The 13,430-nt window shown below is 50.2% G+C and overlaps 1 protein-coding gene across 16 annotated transcripts in view; it reads right to left on the bottom strand.

The window, feature by feature from the left end:
* The window catches only part of ZMYND8 (zinc finger MYND-type containing 8), a 130,453-nt gene that overhangs the window by 95,921 nt on the left and 21,102 nt on the right, over positions 1–13,430 (bottom strand). The window contains exon 1 of one of the 16 annotated variants that reach the window (XM_068565304.1): positions 2,901–2,983. The exons of the other annotated variants lie outside the window; for them this stretch is intronic. Coding sequence (XP_068421405.1) covers positions 2,901–2,979 — 79 coding nt within the window. The 5' untranslated portion in view covers positions 2,980–2,983. Of the gene's footprint in view, positions 1–2,900; positions 2,984–13,430 lie in introns of those variants that run through there. 16 annotated transcript variants of the gene reach the window in all.

Below are 13,430 nucleotides of genomic sequence, written 5' to 3'. Positions count from 1 at the left end.
GAGCAAAAGAGAAAAACCCCAATTCCATTGCTGGTTACAAACACACCGACTCCCTCCAGAGTTAATGAGCGTTCAGTGGCTGTATCCAAGGGGTAGAAATTTAATAGATTCCACAACAGACAACATCTGTCAACAGCAGAGGCTTCCACTGAAGCCTCTTAGGGAGAAAAATTGAGAAATGCTGGCTGGATTCAGTGTCCTTCCCAGATATGAGACAGCAGGCCAGCATTCTAACTTAAAAACCTACCCACTCCAAAGGAGGCTAGGCCTCTGCTGGTGATAGAATGGTGGGTGGGAACCTTGCTGTAGTCATGGTAACAAAGCTGCCTTGAGGACCTTTTCCAGAAAGCTGAGTCAAAGGTTTTGTGGGGGTTTTTTTCCTCCCCTCTTTAATGATTTAATTCTGACAGGTACATATTTCTAAATGCATTTCATGTATAAACGTGAATGATGACACACAGCCACTGTACAGTGAATCACCAGGGAAACGGTTCACCCTTGATCTGAAAGACCCTCCTGGCAAGTAGCAGGACCTGGGATTCTACAGGGCTGGCCCACCCCCTCCATCCCAAAATAAGTCCGGTTCTGAAGGAGTTAACGTGGGCGAGGGAGTAGAGCGGTCGAGAAGAAAAGGCCAGAGCAGTGACTCAGGAAAACAGCTTGGCATGGAGCAGGAAGCAGCAGAATTTTCCCCTCCCGTGCCATTTCACTGAAATCTTAATAATAGGGCGAGGTCTACTGGGTATTTAGGAACCAAGCATGTGATGACATCCTCCCTGAACCTGTGCCTTGTGATAGGTCAGAAATAATCCTGCTCGGGCCTTCCTAGATGTCCCTTGACCTAAGGGACGCCTTCCTTCAAGATAACCCAGCCTCTTAGCTTTCCTGAGCCGCGGGTATTAACAGCTAAGATGTTCTTGTATTGCACACAATGCACCAGACCCTGTTCAAAATGCCTTTCACGTCCTTCCCTCTAAGTCACCCACCCAAGATCACACAAGTAGCCAGGCTGGGATCTGAACGAAGGCAGTGCGGCTCCGAAGGCCCAATGGGTGGCCTCACCCCAGGGAGAGGTCTGTCTCAGCTCTGCAGCCCAAAGACTTCCTAATTCAGGGTCTCAAAATGTTTTAGGAGTACACTCTCATTTTGCCTTTTTCCTTTCCAGCTGCAGACGGTGTGGGCTGTGGGGATTGGAGAGCTCCAGGAACTGGGAGAAAAGTGGAAAATCATGGTGTGTCACTTGCTGATGATGCAAGTTTTCTCCCAAAGGCGCTTCCCAGGGAGCAGATTCACCTCCCGACCTTCACTGGTGGCACCACAGGCTGGTCTACACCACAAAACAGGCTGGGGGGCTGCGCGGCCATCTCCCCTCCTCCAACACTGCTTCCCAGTGTCCATCCATCCAGGCCAGGCACACCCCACCCCCACTCACATCCGGCGCCTGAGTCACAGCACTCGCCCTTCTCCAGAGTCTAGGAAATGACACACCAGTTACAGGGAATTGTCTCCTCCGGAGAGAGAATGGGCCCCAGCTGAAGGCCAGGCACTTCCCCTGCACTCCAGGGCCTGGAGGACCGGCCCTGTGGTGTGTTTTTGTGGGTGTTAAATTTCCTTGATGAGGTCAATGGCAAGATCGACAGGGGCTGAATGAAAAGACTCTCGGTCAACAGGCCCGAACCAGCAGCCAAGGCCATGGAAGTAGGGTGACCAACCATTGGTTGGCTGGAGATGGACAGTCAAGTGGTCACCCTACAGTGAAGTCAGGCCGGGTGGCCAAGGACACAGAGCAGTCAGGACCTAGTCCTGCTGCCACCCTGCAAGCTCTTTAACCTCTCTGTGCCTCTGGTCTTCCTTCCGTCACATGGAGATGGTGGTACCCCATGGAGATATCCACAGATTAAAAGAGTTAATTCATGTGATGCTCTTAGTGTAATACCTGGCAGAGAGGAAGCACTCAATAAACAGCAGCTGTTTTTTTTTTCAAGCCACACACATTCCTCTTCCTCCTCCTCTTTCCCCTCTGCCTCCTCCACCACCATCCCTCTCCAAAAGCAGAGCTGAGTTCTCCAAAGTGCATGTTAAATCAATGCCACAGCTTCAGTTACGGAAACGCCAGCCTATATAAAGTGGAGCCGGGAATCAGCCCAGGGCACGATTTCTCCACGTCCACCGGACCACGCAAAGTCTAGGTTTCCTCCTGTAACGGCCAAGGCAGGGGCAGAGGCCTGTGCGGGCTCGGCCACGAGGACACGCGGGGTAACTGCCAGCCCTCGCCACGGCCTCCCCCAAATGTGACCACACGCTGCTCTCCAGGAGCAGCAGAGCCTAGCGCAGTGCATCATTTCAAGGCGTTTCCCAAAGACACAGAGCGGGTACCTTAACAGACCTCCCTCCCCAGGAATCTTAGGGCCCTCCCCAGGAATCTTAGGGCCCTCTCCAGCCAGTAATTACATCCTAATGAAACAAAAGCCCGGAATGTCCTCCAGGCCTGGGACCAGAAAAGGAGAGGAACTAGGAGCAAAGCATGGGGGTGGGGAGGGCACATCATTTTTCTTGTCACAGACAATGTCCAAGCCACAAGGAACACGTAAGCGACAGAAACTCTCAGGCGAATAGTTTGCTGACTCGGAGCATCTCCTGGACCCACAGACTCTGGAAGACGGGGCCGCAGCCTGGGCCTCCCCGGGGAAAGGCTGCACTGGCCTAAGCTGGGCTCCTAAAAGGTCTCCCACACGTGACTGTGAACTTCCAGATCAGGAAAAGAAGGGCTGGAATGGAGATGAGGCAGTGGGAGGAAGAGGGTCACTCTCAACTTGGAGGAAATGTCACTGTATCAGGAAGCTGGGTACCGCAGAGGCCAAGCAAGCGAGGGGCAGGTAACCCTGGGATGGGGCGCTTACCTGCCATCGAGAAAGCTCTGCTGTTCTGAGGGCCTAGTCTCTCTTTTAAAGAGAACTGAGTCTCCCACACGGCACACATTCCTGCTTCCGGAACCTCAGCAGCCTCTCCCAGGGGGAGGAGGAAGCAGCACAGCCGACAGGCTAAGAGTCACCACTTACCAGGCTGACCAGCGCGGCCAGGACAGCCTCACCTCCCTGCAATCAGGCAGCCCGAGGCCCGGCCCGGCGACGTGCCTTCGCGTCCCTGGGCTTTCGGCTCTAATTTACCACCCTCGGCAGACGGCAGCTCGGCTGAGCTGAAAAGTCTTCAGCGCGAGCACCGAAGAGCCATTTATTTCGCTGATGTGGATAAACACAACAAGCTGCAGTGGTTCCGCTCGCCGGAGTGCACAGATCAGAAGGCGGGTGGAGGTGGGGGATGAAGTTGGGATGGTCTGCATTTTGAAGGTGTTTTGAAATAATTGTTTCCAATTATCTTTAGTTCTAATGTGCCTCTCCCAGCAATGAGAAAACCATCTTCCCACAGTACACACACAGACTCAATCTCCCTCTCCCCTCCCCTCCCCCTTCTTCTCCCCCTCCCCCTCCCCCATCCCTCCCTCTCTCTCTCCGCCTCCCCCCCACTTCCCTCTCTCTCTCTCTCTCTCTCTCTCTCCCTCCCTCCCAATAATGCAGAAGTGGTGATTAATGGGCACATTCATATGTAAAAGATAAACTTCCAAACTCTCCAGGCAAGACAGAAATTGCTTCCAATGAGGGAGAAGAGGCTGATTTACAAATGAATTCACTGTTTAGGCCTCAACATCGAGAGGCAATTGCCACCACGTAGCCCTTTCTCCCCGCACCTCCCTCAGCTGGGATGAAGCCCTCTGGAAAAAACGACAACATCTCAACAGGAATTTCCTGGTTCCAGAATGCCAAGCTCTCTCTCGGTCTTCACAGAGAGGGGCAGGCCGGGCCTAACTCCCTACAAGAAAAACCGCTGCACCCCACCCACCCGTTCAGCAGGTCCAGGCCCAGGAGGCTTGCATCCGACGTTGTGTACATATCTGAGGCCCTGAAAACTCTGCCAAATCACCACAAAGAAAATGTGGAGAAACCAGTTGCCTTTGGCCTTTACGGTAGCTGGCGGAGGAGCAAGCTCGCTGGAGGAGCTGATTCTAGTGGCTGAAGCCCATGTGCATTATTATCTAGGCTGCAGGGACTCAGCTCAGGTTCTGCAAAGTTCAGGTGCTGGTGGGTGGCTTTCAAATTCCAATAGGGAGTTACAGCATCAGAGGGACAGTTCAAAAACAAAAAGACTGCCAGCAGCAGCTGAAGCAGCAAAGCGGGCTGGAGAAGAAAGGGGGATGAAGAGGCTTCAGGGAAGGGGGCAGATGGAAGAAGAGGTGCTGCCGCTCATAACCAGGCAACGTTCCCCACACGCCCTGGGCGGGGTCTGGCCTCTCTAAAAGTCACCTTAACGAAGACTAAGAAAATTCTCTAGGAAGACACCAGGGAAGAAGGGACCGGCCCTCTAGTCACCTCATGGCCTTTTTTTGAGAAAGCAAAGATTTGTAGGCCCAGAATGTCACCCAAATTACCCTGATCAAAAGGATGCTTAACATCACCTGGATACGGAGGTCCCCAGGCTTAAGAGTGCACGCAAGGACGGATTAGCACAGCCCTTGCAACACACCTTAGATGGAAGCCAAAGATGGGAAGTAACTTCAATGTCATCCATAGGGGACTGACGCGCAGCCATAAAATGAAATAGAGAAGGAATCACGTCTTTATGTACTGGCCTGGGGCAAAATTCAAGTGAAAAAAGGCCAGAAATAGAACCTGGGTGAAAAGAAATAGGAGCTGCGTGGGTTCTGGGTTTGCAAAGGCCTGGAGGAACATCCAGGAAATCAGCCAACACTGAACTCCTCTTTGAATTCTTTCTGATCCCTGTCACGTATTTAACTATTTAAGGTATTTTTAAATGACTATGGGGAGAAACGGATGATAACAAGATCTATGGGACTCTCACTACATGCCAGGGACCACGTCGGCATCCCCAGCCCCCAGCAAGCAGAAGGAATTCAGAACATCCCCCCACCCCGCCCCCGCATTAATCAGGTGCTACTTTTAAGGGGCTCAGGTGTCTAGAACGGTGAAAAACAGTGGTTCTCAACCCGGTCCCCCCCAGGGGACACTTGGCAATGTCTGGAGACATTTTTGGTTGTCACCCCTAGGCAAAGAGAGAGGGGTTGCTACTGGCATCGGTACAGGCAGAGTCCAGGGATGCTGCTGAACACCCCACGGTGCCCAGGAGAGCCCCCCACCCCAGAGAATGATCAGGTCCAGGAAATGTCAACAGCACCCGATGTTGAGAAACCCTGGGGGTAAAGAAACTTCCAGCGAGCTGCCACGCAGGTCTAACCTTCTGTCAATACACCACCCACAGAGACATCTGCAACCATTAAGAGGAAAGTAGTGCCTTATGTTTCACCTGGCGGCCCTGACTTCAGATTTCAAAGAGAAGAAAACAATGGGACCAGTCAGTCAACAAATAGTCACTGAGCAACTCCTAGACATCTGGGCTCCCAGGGAAGGGCCCTGCCCGCCATGGGAGGGCAGCCAGAAACAAATAATAGTAATAACAGCTACCTTTTGTTGACCACTTATCACCTGTGAGACACTGTTCTAGATACAAATGTCAATTGACTCACTCCTCACCACAGTTCTAGAAGGAGGTAGGACCAGAGACTCCTCATTTTATTGACGAGGAAACTGAGGCCCAGAGAGAAACAAGCCCATGAGGAAGTGGCTAGTAAATACAGGATGAATACAGAATATGTTCAATCTAGAAATACTGAATAAGAAACTGATTACAGATGGACAAAAAGCTGAGCAGGACAAATTCCGGGAATTTGTGAATACACATTAGGGAGAGGGGTAGCCAGGAAAATCTCTCTCCTCTTTCCTTCTCAAACTGGGCTCATGTGATTCACAGCTAATGTTTATTAAGAAGCTACTTTACGAATCCTCCCCAAAATCCCACGAGGTAAGGATGGGTTTTTGTTTTTGTTTTGGCCACGTTGCGTGGCATGCAGAACTTCCCCGACCAGGGATCGAACCCATGTCCCCTGCAGTGGAAGCGTGGAGTCTTAACCACTGGACCACCAGGGAACTCCAAGGATGGTGTTTTTGTACCGATTTCATAGTTGAGGCTCAGAGAGGCAAAATCTTCTGTGGCCTTGAGGCACGCAGGTCAAAGTAGCATGCTGGGGGCTCCATCACAGCTGGGTCCCACTCCAAAGCCCTCCAAACCAGTCAAGTGACTTCCCTGAGTTCCGGGATGCCACCTTGTAATTCCCCAGCACTAAGGGCATGTTTGGTGCCGGCCACTGTCAACACAGTGCTGTTGTTCAGGGTGTGGGCTCCGGAGCCAAACCACCAGCTCTGAATCCAAGCCCTGCCTGTCACCTGCCTGCTGTGTGTTCTTCGGCAAGTTACTTAGCCTCTCTGTGCCTCAGTCAATTCAGCTGTAACTGTAAGAGCTGTAACTGACTCTTCTTTAAAGGGCTGTTAAGAATAAAGGAGGCAATGCGCTCACAGCGAACAGCTCATCAAAGCACCACCAGTTATTACTGGTAGTAATTCTCCTTTAGGGGAAGGAGGCGCCAGGGCAGAGAAAAGACATTAACCCAGAAATCTCAAACCAGTTTCCCCAAATCATTATGCATCTTCACCCTGATTTGCGCCCAATCAGCCCTTCTCAACCAGCTTCTGAAAGGGGTTCAATGATGGGAAATACAAACTTTCACAGGAAGTCCTCCCAGGCTGGCACAAGTTCAACCCAAGCCAGCCTCAAAATCCCCTCAGGGCTTAGGATTTCCTCCCAGATCAAAGCAGAAGCACCAGGTGGTGGCCCACAGACCCAGCCCTACCCTTGCTGATTGACCTTCCACCCCGGGACGCCTCCTAATGCCCTCTCCTCCCTACTCAAATGAGGCTCAGGAAGCCTGGGAGAGAGGAGGCCTCAGAATCCCCATAATCTGCAACGTGCGTGAAGAATGCTGAACCCGGCAGGGTCAGGACGGAGGCATGGAAGTGCCTACGTGGTGTCCGGCACATAGCAAGCGCTCTGCAGAGAGCTAGCTGTTCCTCCCCTGCCCACCCTCACTTCTGCCTGTTCCCGTTCAGTCCACCCTTCACAGCTGCCACCTTGATCCAAGCCCTGGGACTATTCACTTGCCCTTGCTAGTAGCCTTCTTCAAACCTAAACAAAATAAGCAGTCCCCTACTTAAAACCTGTGAGGACTTCCCTGGTGGTTCAGTGGCTAAGACTCTGCGCTCCCAATGCAGGGGGCCCAGGTTCGATCCCCGCTCAGGGAACTAGATCCCACATGCTGCAACTAAAGATCCCGCATGCCACACCGAAGATCCTGCGTGCCGCAACTAAGACCCAGCGCAGCTAGCTAAATAAATAATATTTAATTAATTTTTAAAAACCTGCCAAGGAGCTTACTGTAGACACCCAGCATCTTATCAAAATCTACCACGCCCCCAGGGATCTGGCCCCGCCCACCTTTTCTCCTCCTTTCACTCAACCCTAACCACAAACAGCCTCTAACCAGACAAGCTCATTTGTCCTTGCTGACTGTTCCATCTAGAACGTTGTATGCCCAACTTTCCCATAGTTGACAACTTCAACTTTTGGCTTACATGTCACTTCCCCAGAGAAGCCTTCCGTGGCCACCCCAGTCTCCAGCCCTCTTACGGTATCATCTTAAAGTAGGTTTCTTTCCCCCTTCACTGTGGTCGTCTCCAGCTGAAAATTGTTGCGACTTATTTTCTTTTTTGCTGGTTTGCTTGTTCATTGTGTCTCCTCCAGAATGTGACCTTGACCTCAGTTTTTCTGACTTTCTTTGCTGTAGCCCAATGCCTGACACACAGTCTGGCTCAGAGGCAGCCCCCAAACAGACCTCTGATCAGCTAAATGAGAGTGTGAACACTGGAAAATCCAGTTTTTCCTCCCAGGTCTAAGAATATGTCCCAGCAAACCAAAACCGCCGTAGGGTCGTGAAGTGAACAGGGAAGATTACACAAAAGGGAGCCTGGCCATTCCAGGGTCAGAAAGAAACTAGAGGAGGAAACTCCCTTTTCAACAGGTACTCAGCCATTCTCGTTTCTGGCCTAAAGAGCCCATTTCCCCCAAAGGAGGCGATTAAGTGAGGATTTATATCCTGAATGTGATGGGGCCTTGCAGCTAAACGCAATTACTGAGAAACCAAAGGGGGAAAACTCAGGAGAGGGTTTTCTCAGGCCACTCATTTCCTAACTCTCTTCCCCCATCTTCTTGGGGAGAGCTATCGTTGCAGAATGATTTAGCGTTAGAAAAGAGGAATGGGGGCTTCCCTGGTGGCGCAGTGGTTAAGCACCCACCTGCCAATGCAGGGGACACGGGTTCGAGCCCTGGTCCGGGAAGATCCCACATGCCGCGGAGCAACTAAGCCCGTGCACCACAACTACTGAGCCTGCACTCTAGAGCCCGCGAGCCACAACTACTGAAGCCCGCGTGCCTAGAGCCCGTGCTCTGCAACAAGAGAAGCCACCGCAGTGAGAAGCCTGCGCACTGCAATGAAGAGTAGCCCCCGCTCGCCGCAACTAGAGTAAAGCCTGTGAGCAACAACGAAGACCCAACACAGCCAAAAATAAGTAAATAAATAAATAAATTTTAAAAAAAAGAAAAGAGGAATGACTTTCTCCAGGGAAAACACTCTCCCCACTGGGAGACCCCCCCCTACTGTGATGACCATTTAACCAAATTTTTAGTCCAGATTCTTTGCCCTTTTTTTTTTTTTTTTTACGTTTTAAGTTTTGGGTTTTTTTTTTAATTCTTTAGCAACACAACTTTATTTATTTATTTATTATTTGGTTGCGCCCGGTCTTAGTTGCAGCTCACTGGCTTCTTAGTAGTGGCATGCAAACTCTTAGTTGCGGCATGCACGTGGGATCTTGTTCCCTGACCAGGAATCGAAACCCAGGCCCCCTGCATTGGGAGCGCGGAGTCTTAACCCACTGCGCCACCAGGGAAGTCCCCACCTTTGCCCTTTTTCTTATCAGACCCTTTTAAGGCTGGGGTTCTCTTTTTCACACCTCCCTTAATGCTCGCCTGGACTGTCCAGCGCTGCCCCAGCAGGATAAAGCAAGAGGCCCATCACGCAGGTACGTATCCATGTGAAGCCAGCAATATGGGTTCAGCCTCAAAAAGGGAAAGTAAAAAAATGACTTTTCAAGTTCATCTTCCCTCCTTCCCACTCAAAAGGCGTGCATCGAGAGAAATTAAATCTGCTCTTTCCTGTCTCCACCCTTGTTCCCTGGGCTTCTCAGAGGGAAGCATCTCACCAGGCTTGAGAGTCTAGAACTGAAAGGTATCTGTCAAGCAACTCTCAGCAACTACTAGTATATCTGGTCCCAACCCAAGAAATAGCAGCCTGGTTTGAAAGACAGTCCCCACATTCCTGTGTGGCGATGGGGAGTTACTAGAGGCTGGTTAAGGAGGTGAAAGACAAAACCAGGTCAGCCTTATTAGGAAGAGGGCCCGAGTGACAGCCGATGAGATGAACCAGTGATCTAGAAGGGAAGCAAGTGCCCAGAAATCATCTAGGGAAACTGACAGCCATGGCCTGGGCCGGAGGTGGCCCACTGAAGGACCCCAGACTGAATCCAGTCCACCCACAGCTGGGTAATTCTTTTAAAATTTAAGTTAGGGCTTCCCTGATGGCGCAGTGGTTAAGAATCCGCCTGCCAATTCAGGGGACACGGGTTCGATACCTGGTCCGGGAGGATTCCCACATGCCGCGGAGCAACTGGGCCCGTGCGCCACAAACTACTGAGCTTGCACTCTAGAGCCCATGAGCCACAACTGCTGAGCCCATGAGCCACAACTACTGAGCCCGCACGCCACAACTACTGAAGCCCGTGCACCTAGAGCCCGTGCTCCGCAACAAGAGAGGCCACGGCAATGAGAAGCCTGCGCACCACAACGAAGAGTAGCCCCCGCTCGCTGTAACTAGAGAAAGCCCGCGCACAGCAACAAAGACCCAACACAGCCAAAAATAAAAATAAATAAATTTATTAAAAAATAATAATAAATAAAAATAAATAAAAAAATAAAATAAAATTTAAGTTAGTTGTCAATATTTAAAAATTAGGAGAAACTGCATCTGGAAATCCAGATTACTAGCTTCTCTTAAACAACAACAAAAAAAAATAAGATCCAGGCACACAAGGTCCCCATTTCCACATAGTACAATCCTCCAGGCTGTTTCCCCCACCCTTAGCATGGAACATGAAATTCCCCATTTGCCAAGGTTTCCATCATTCTTAACTGTCAAGATAATTAAACGTAACCTTGAAAATCCCTTCAAGGCAGAGTAAAGCATAGAAGGGCACAGGGTAAACAGAGGGATAACAGATAAAGGATACTTTGCTAGAATGGCCAAGATCTAGACAGTTCAAGCCCAACATGGTATATACATTTGTTTATATTTTTCTAAGAGAGAGGGGAAAAGTATATCAAACTGTTAACATAGGCTACCTGGCGGAGAATTTTTAGCCCCTTTTTTGTAAAATTCGTTCAGTTTGTTGCCAGGAGATGCAGTGATTTTATCACTTGAAAGGAAAATCCAATAAACCATTTTCTTACCTTAATTAGTTTCTATTTCTTGGGAGAGAGTCTTTATTCAAAAAGCATTTACTGAGCAGCTACTTACAAATCACTTGCCTCACATTAAAAAGGTCAGAGAGACCTGGTCCCCTTACCAGTTTAGGCGAGGAGACACACACGGAAATGAATTCGACAGCAGAGCGTTTTGAAGGCTGGGGAGAGGGTTGCCCAGCACATTCTGGGTTATTTTCCCCCAGCCAATGTGCCAAGATGCCACAGGGCCCAGCAGAAAGGAGGTTCAGTGTGGCCTGGATAAGAAATGCCAACTTGGGAAGATGGGAAGATAGCTGTGTTCTCTCTCTTTTTTTTTTTAGATAACCTATGCGTTTTATTTATTTATTTGTTTATTTATCTATTTATTTATGTGGCTGCATCGGGTCTTAGTTGCAGCACACAGGATCTTCGTTGTGGCACGCAGGCTTCTCTCTAGTTGCGGCACGTGGGCTTAGTTGCCCCACAGCATGTGGGATCCTAGTTCCCTGACCAGGAATCAAACTCGTATCCCCTGCACTGGAAGGCAGATTCTTAACCACTGGACCACCAGGGAAGTCCCGCTGTGTTCTCTCTTTACATAACTTTTCAAAGAAAGAGCAGGCCCAGGAGAATCTAATCAAGTGAAACTTAAGACACCGATACAGTAATTTTTTGAGCACGTTCTATGCTGTGCCAATCTGTGGTTAGGTGTTTCCACCTACTGCATCCAGCATGACATATTAATATATGAAAGCTGTAGTGCAGTGGTGTCCAACAGAACTTTCTATAATGATGGCAGCATTCTGTATCTGTGCTGTCTAATATCTGTGCAGCCTTTGGGCACTTGCAATGTGGCTAGTGCAACTGAGGAAGGAATTTTTTTTTTAATTAATGTAAATTAAAACAGCCACATACATCTAGTGGCTATCTTATCAGACAAGCATAGCTATAGAAGCTCAATATACAACAGACAAGGGAGGAAGCCTAGCAGGCAAGCGGCACCCTTCAGAATCCTCCACCCACCCCTACTGGAGCGATCTTCAAGGCGTAATGATTTGATGTCTAGAAATGTGTACGTGGACTTGCCACCTTTAGCCTAGCTTGGAAATACTCAGACCTTTAGGATGCATGAGAATGTCTGATCAGAGCTGATTACTGTCCTTTCCTGGGCAATTTAAGGGACTTTCCGGGTGATTACTGTTTTGTTTTGTTTGGCAATGCCACGCAGCTTGCAGGATCTCAGCTCCCCAACCAGGGATTGAACCTGCGCCCTTGGCAGTGAAAGCTCAGAGTCCTAACCACTGGACCACCAGGGAATTCCCCCGGGGCGATTTCAACTTTGGAAGCTAAAGAACTCCACTGTAGGAGGTATAAATGAAGGCTCTGAAAGAGGGGAGCCTGGATCCCCAAGGATGTGGAGAAGCCAGCGGGAAGGCAGGTCCTCAGGGAGAGAAGCCTGGAAGGATCTACAAAAGGTGTGACCCAGCGAGGAGCAGGAAGGAACCTGGCACATCACAGGAGCAACATTCGGGCCTGGCAGGCTGAACAGGAGGGCAGCTTCTGCCAGAAAGGACAGATGGACCAGGGCCTTGAATCTCTGCTCAGGACTGGGGTCGTCTTCAGGAGCCACTGGCAACCCAAAGCGGGCAAGCAAGACAATCGCACTTGTGTTTGGGAAAGGGCCCATCAAAAATGGTCTTAGGGACTTCCCTGGTGGTCCAGTGGCTGGGACTCCACGCTCCCAATGCAGGGGGCCCAGGTTCCAGCCCTGGTCAGGGAACTGGATCCTGCATGCCAAAACTAAAGATCCTGCATGCCGCAACTAAAACCCGGCGCAGCCAAATAATTAATTTTTTTTTAAGTGGTCTTAATACCAGGGGAAGGAAAGAAATCAGAGGGAAGGGGGCCATTTCAAAGAGTACTGTGTCCCTGGGGAGGAAAGACAGACAGGCCACCAATCGTTTCAGAGAGCAGACATTTGAGCTTGGGTAATTATTTCCACGCACCGATGATGCTGGAAACAAAGCCATCCGCTCCGGCTGAAAGACTGCTTTTACATCCTTCTCCAGGAGAAAAGTTCTGTCCGGACTTCCCTGGTGGCACGGTGGTTAAGAATCCGTCTGCCAGTGCAGGGGACACGGGTTCAATCCCTGGTCTGGGAAGATCCCACATGCCGCAGAGCCACTAAGCCCATGCGCCACAACTACTGAGCCTGCTCTCTAGAGCTCGCGAGCCACACAACTACTGTGCCCGCGTGCCACAACTACTGAGCCCGCACGCCTAGGGCCCGTGCTCCACAACAAGAGAAGCCACCACAACGAGAAGGCCACACACCGCAACGAAGAGTAGCCCCCACTCGCCGCAACTAGAGAAAGCCCGCGCGCAGCAACAGACACAGCGCAGCCAAAAATAAAATTAATTTTTAAAAAAAGTTCTGTCCATCTGGTAGACAAAGTCAAATCATTCACTCATTCATTCAAACGATGTATTTATTGTGCACCAACTAGAACAGGCACAGTGGTAGTAAAAGGGGCACAGGGGAAAATGAGATGCGCAAAAACAAAAGGCAGGACCCACCCTCATTTGGAGCCTTCGCATCCAGTGGGGTAGGAGGTTAGGAGAGAAAGGAGAGGGGAGGATCTTCCTTTTGAGGACCTGGAAGATCAGTGTGGCTGGAGTGGAGAGAAAGGGGGCCATGGAGGCAGGAGGCTGGAAAGGTGGGCAAGGGCCGCACATGAAAATTTTAGGGCTTTGATATTCATTCTAAAACCAAAAGCAAGCCCCTAAGAGTTTAAAGTAGGAGGTAGTAACCGGAAGAGAGGTTCCTTTTAGAAAGATCGGGAGGTGGGGCGGAG

This window comes from Eschrichtius robustus, chromosome 16 (genome assembly GCF_028021215.1).
Source record: "Eschrichtius robustus isolate mEscRob2 chromosome 16, mEscRob2.pri, whole genome shotgun sequence".
Classification (NCBI taxonomy): domain Eukaryota; kingdom Metazoa; phylum Chordata; class Mammalia; order Artiodactyla; family Eschrichtiidae; genus Eschrichtius; species Eschrichtius robustus.
The sequence above is the reverse complement of the archived record's forward strand: the minus strand, read 5'-3'. Positions and strand labels throughout refer to the sequence as shown.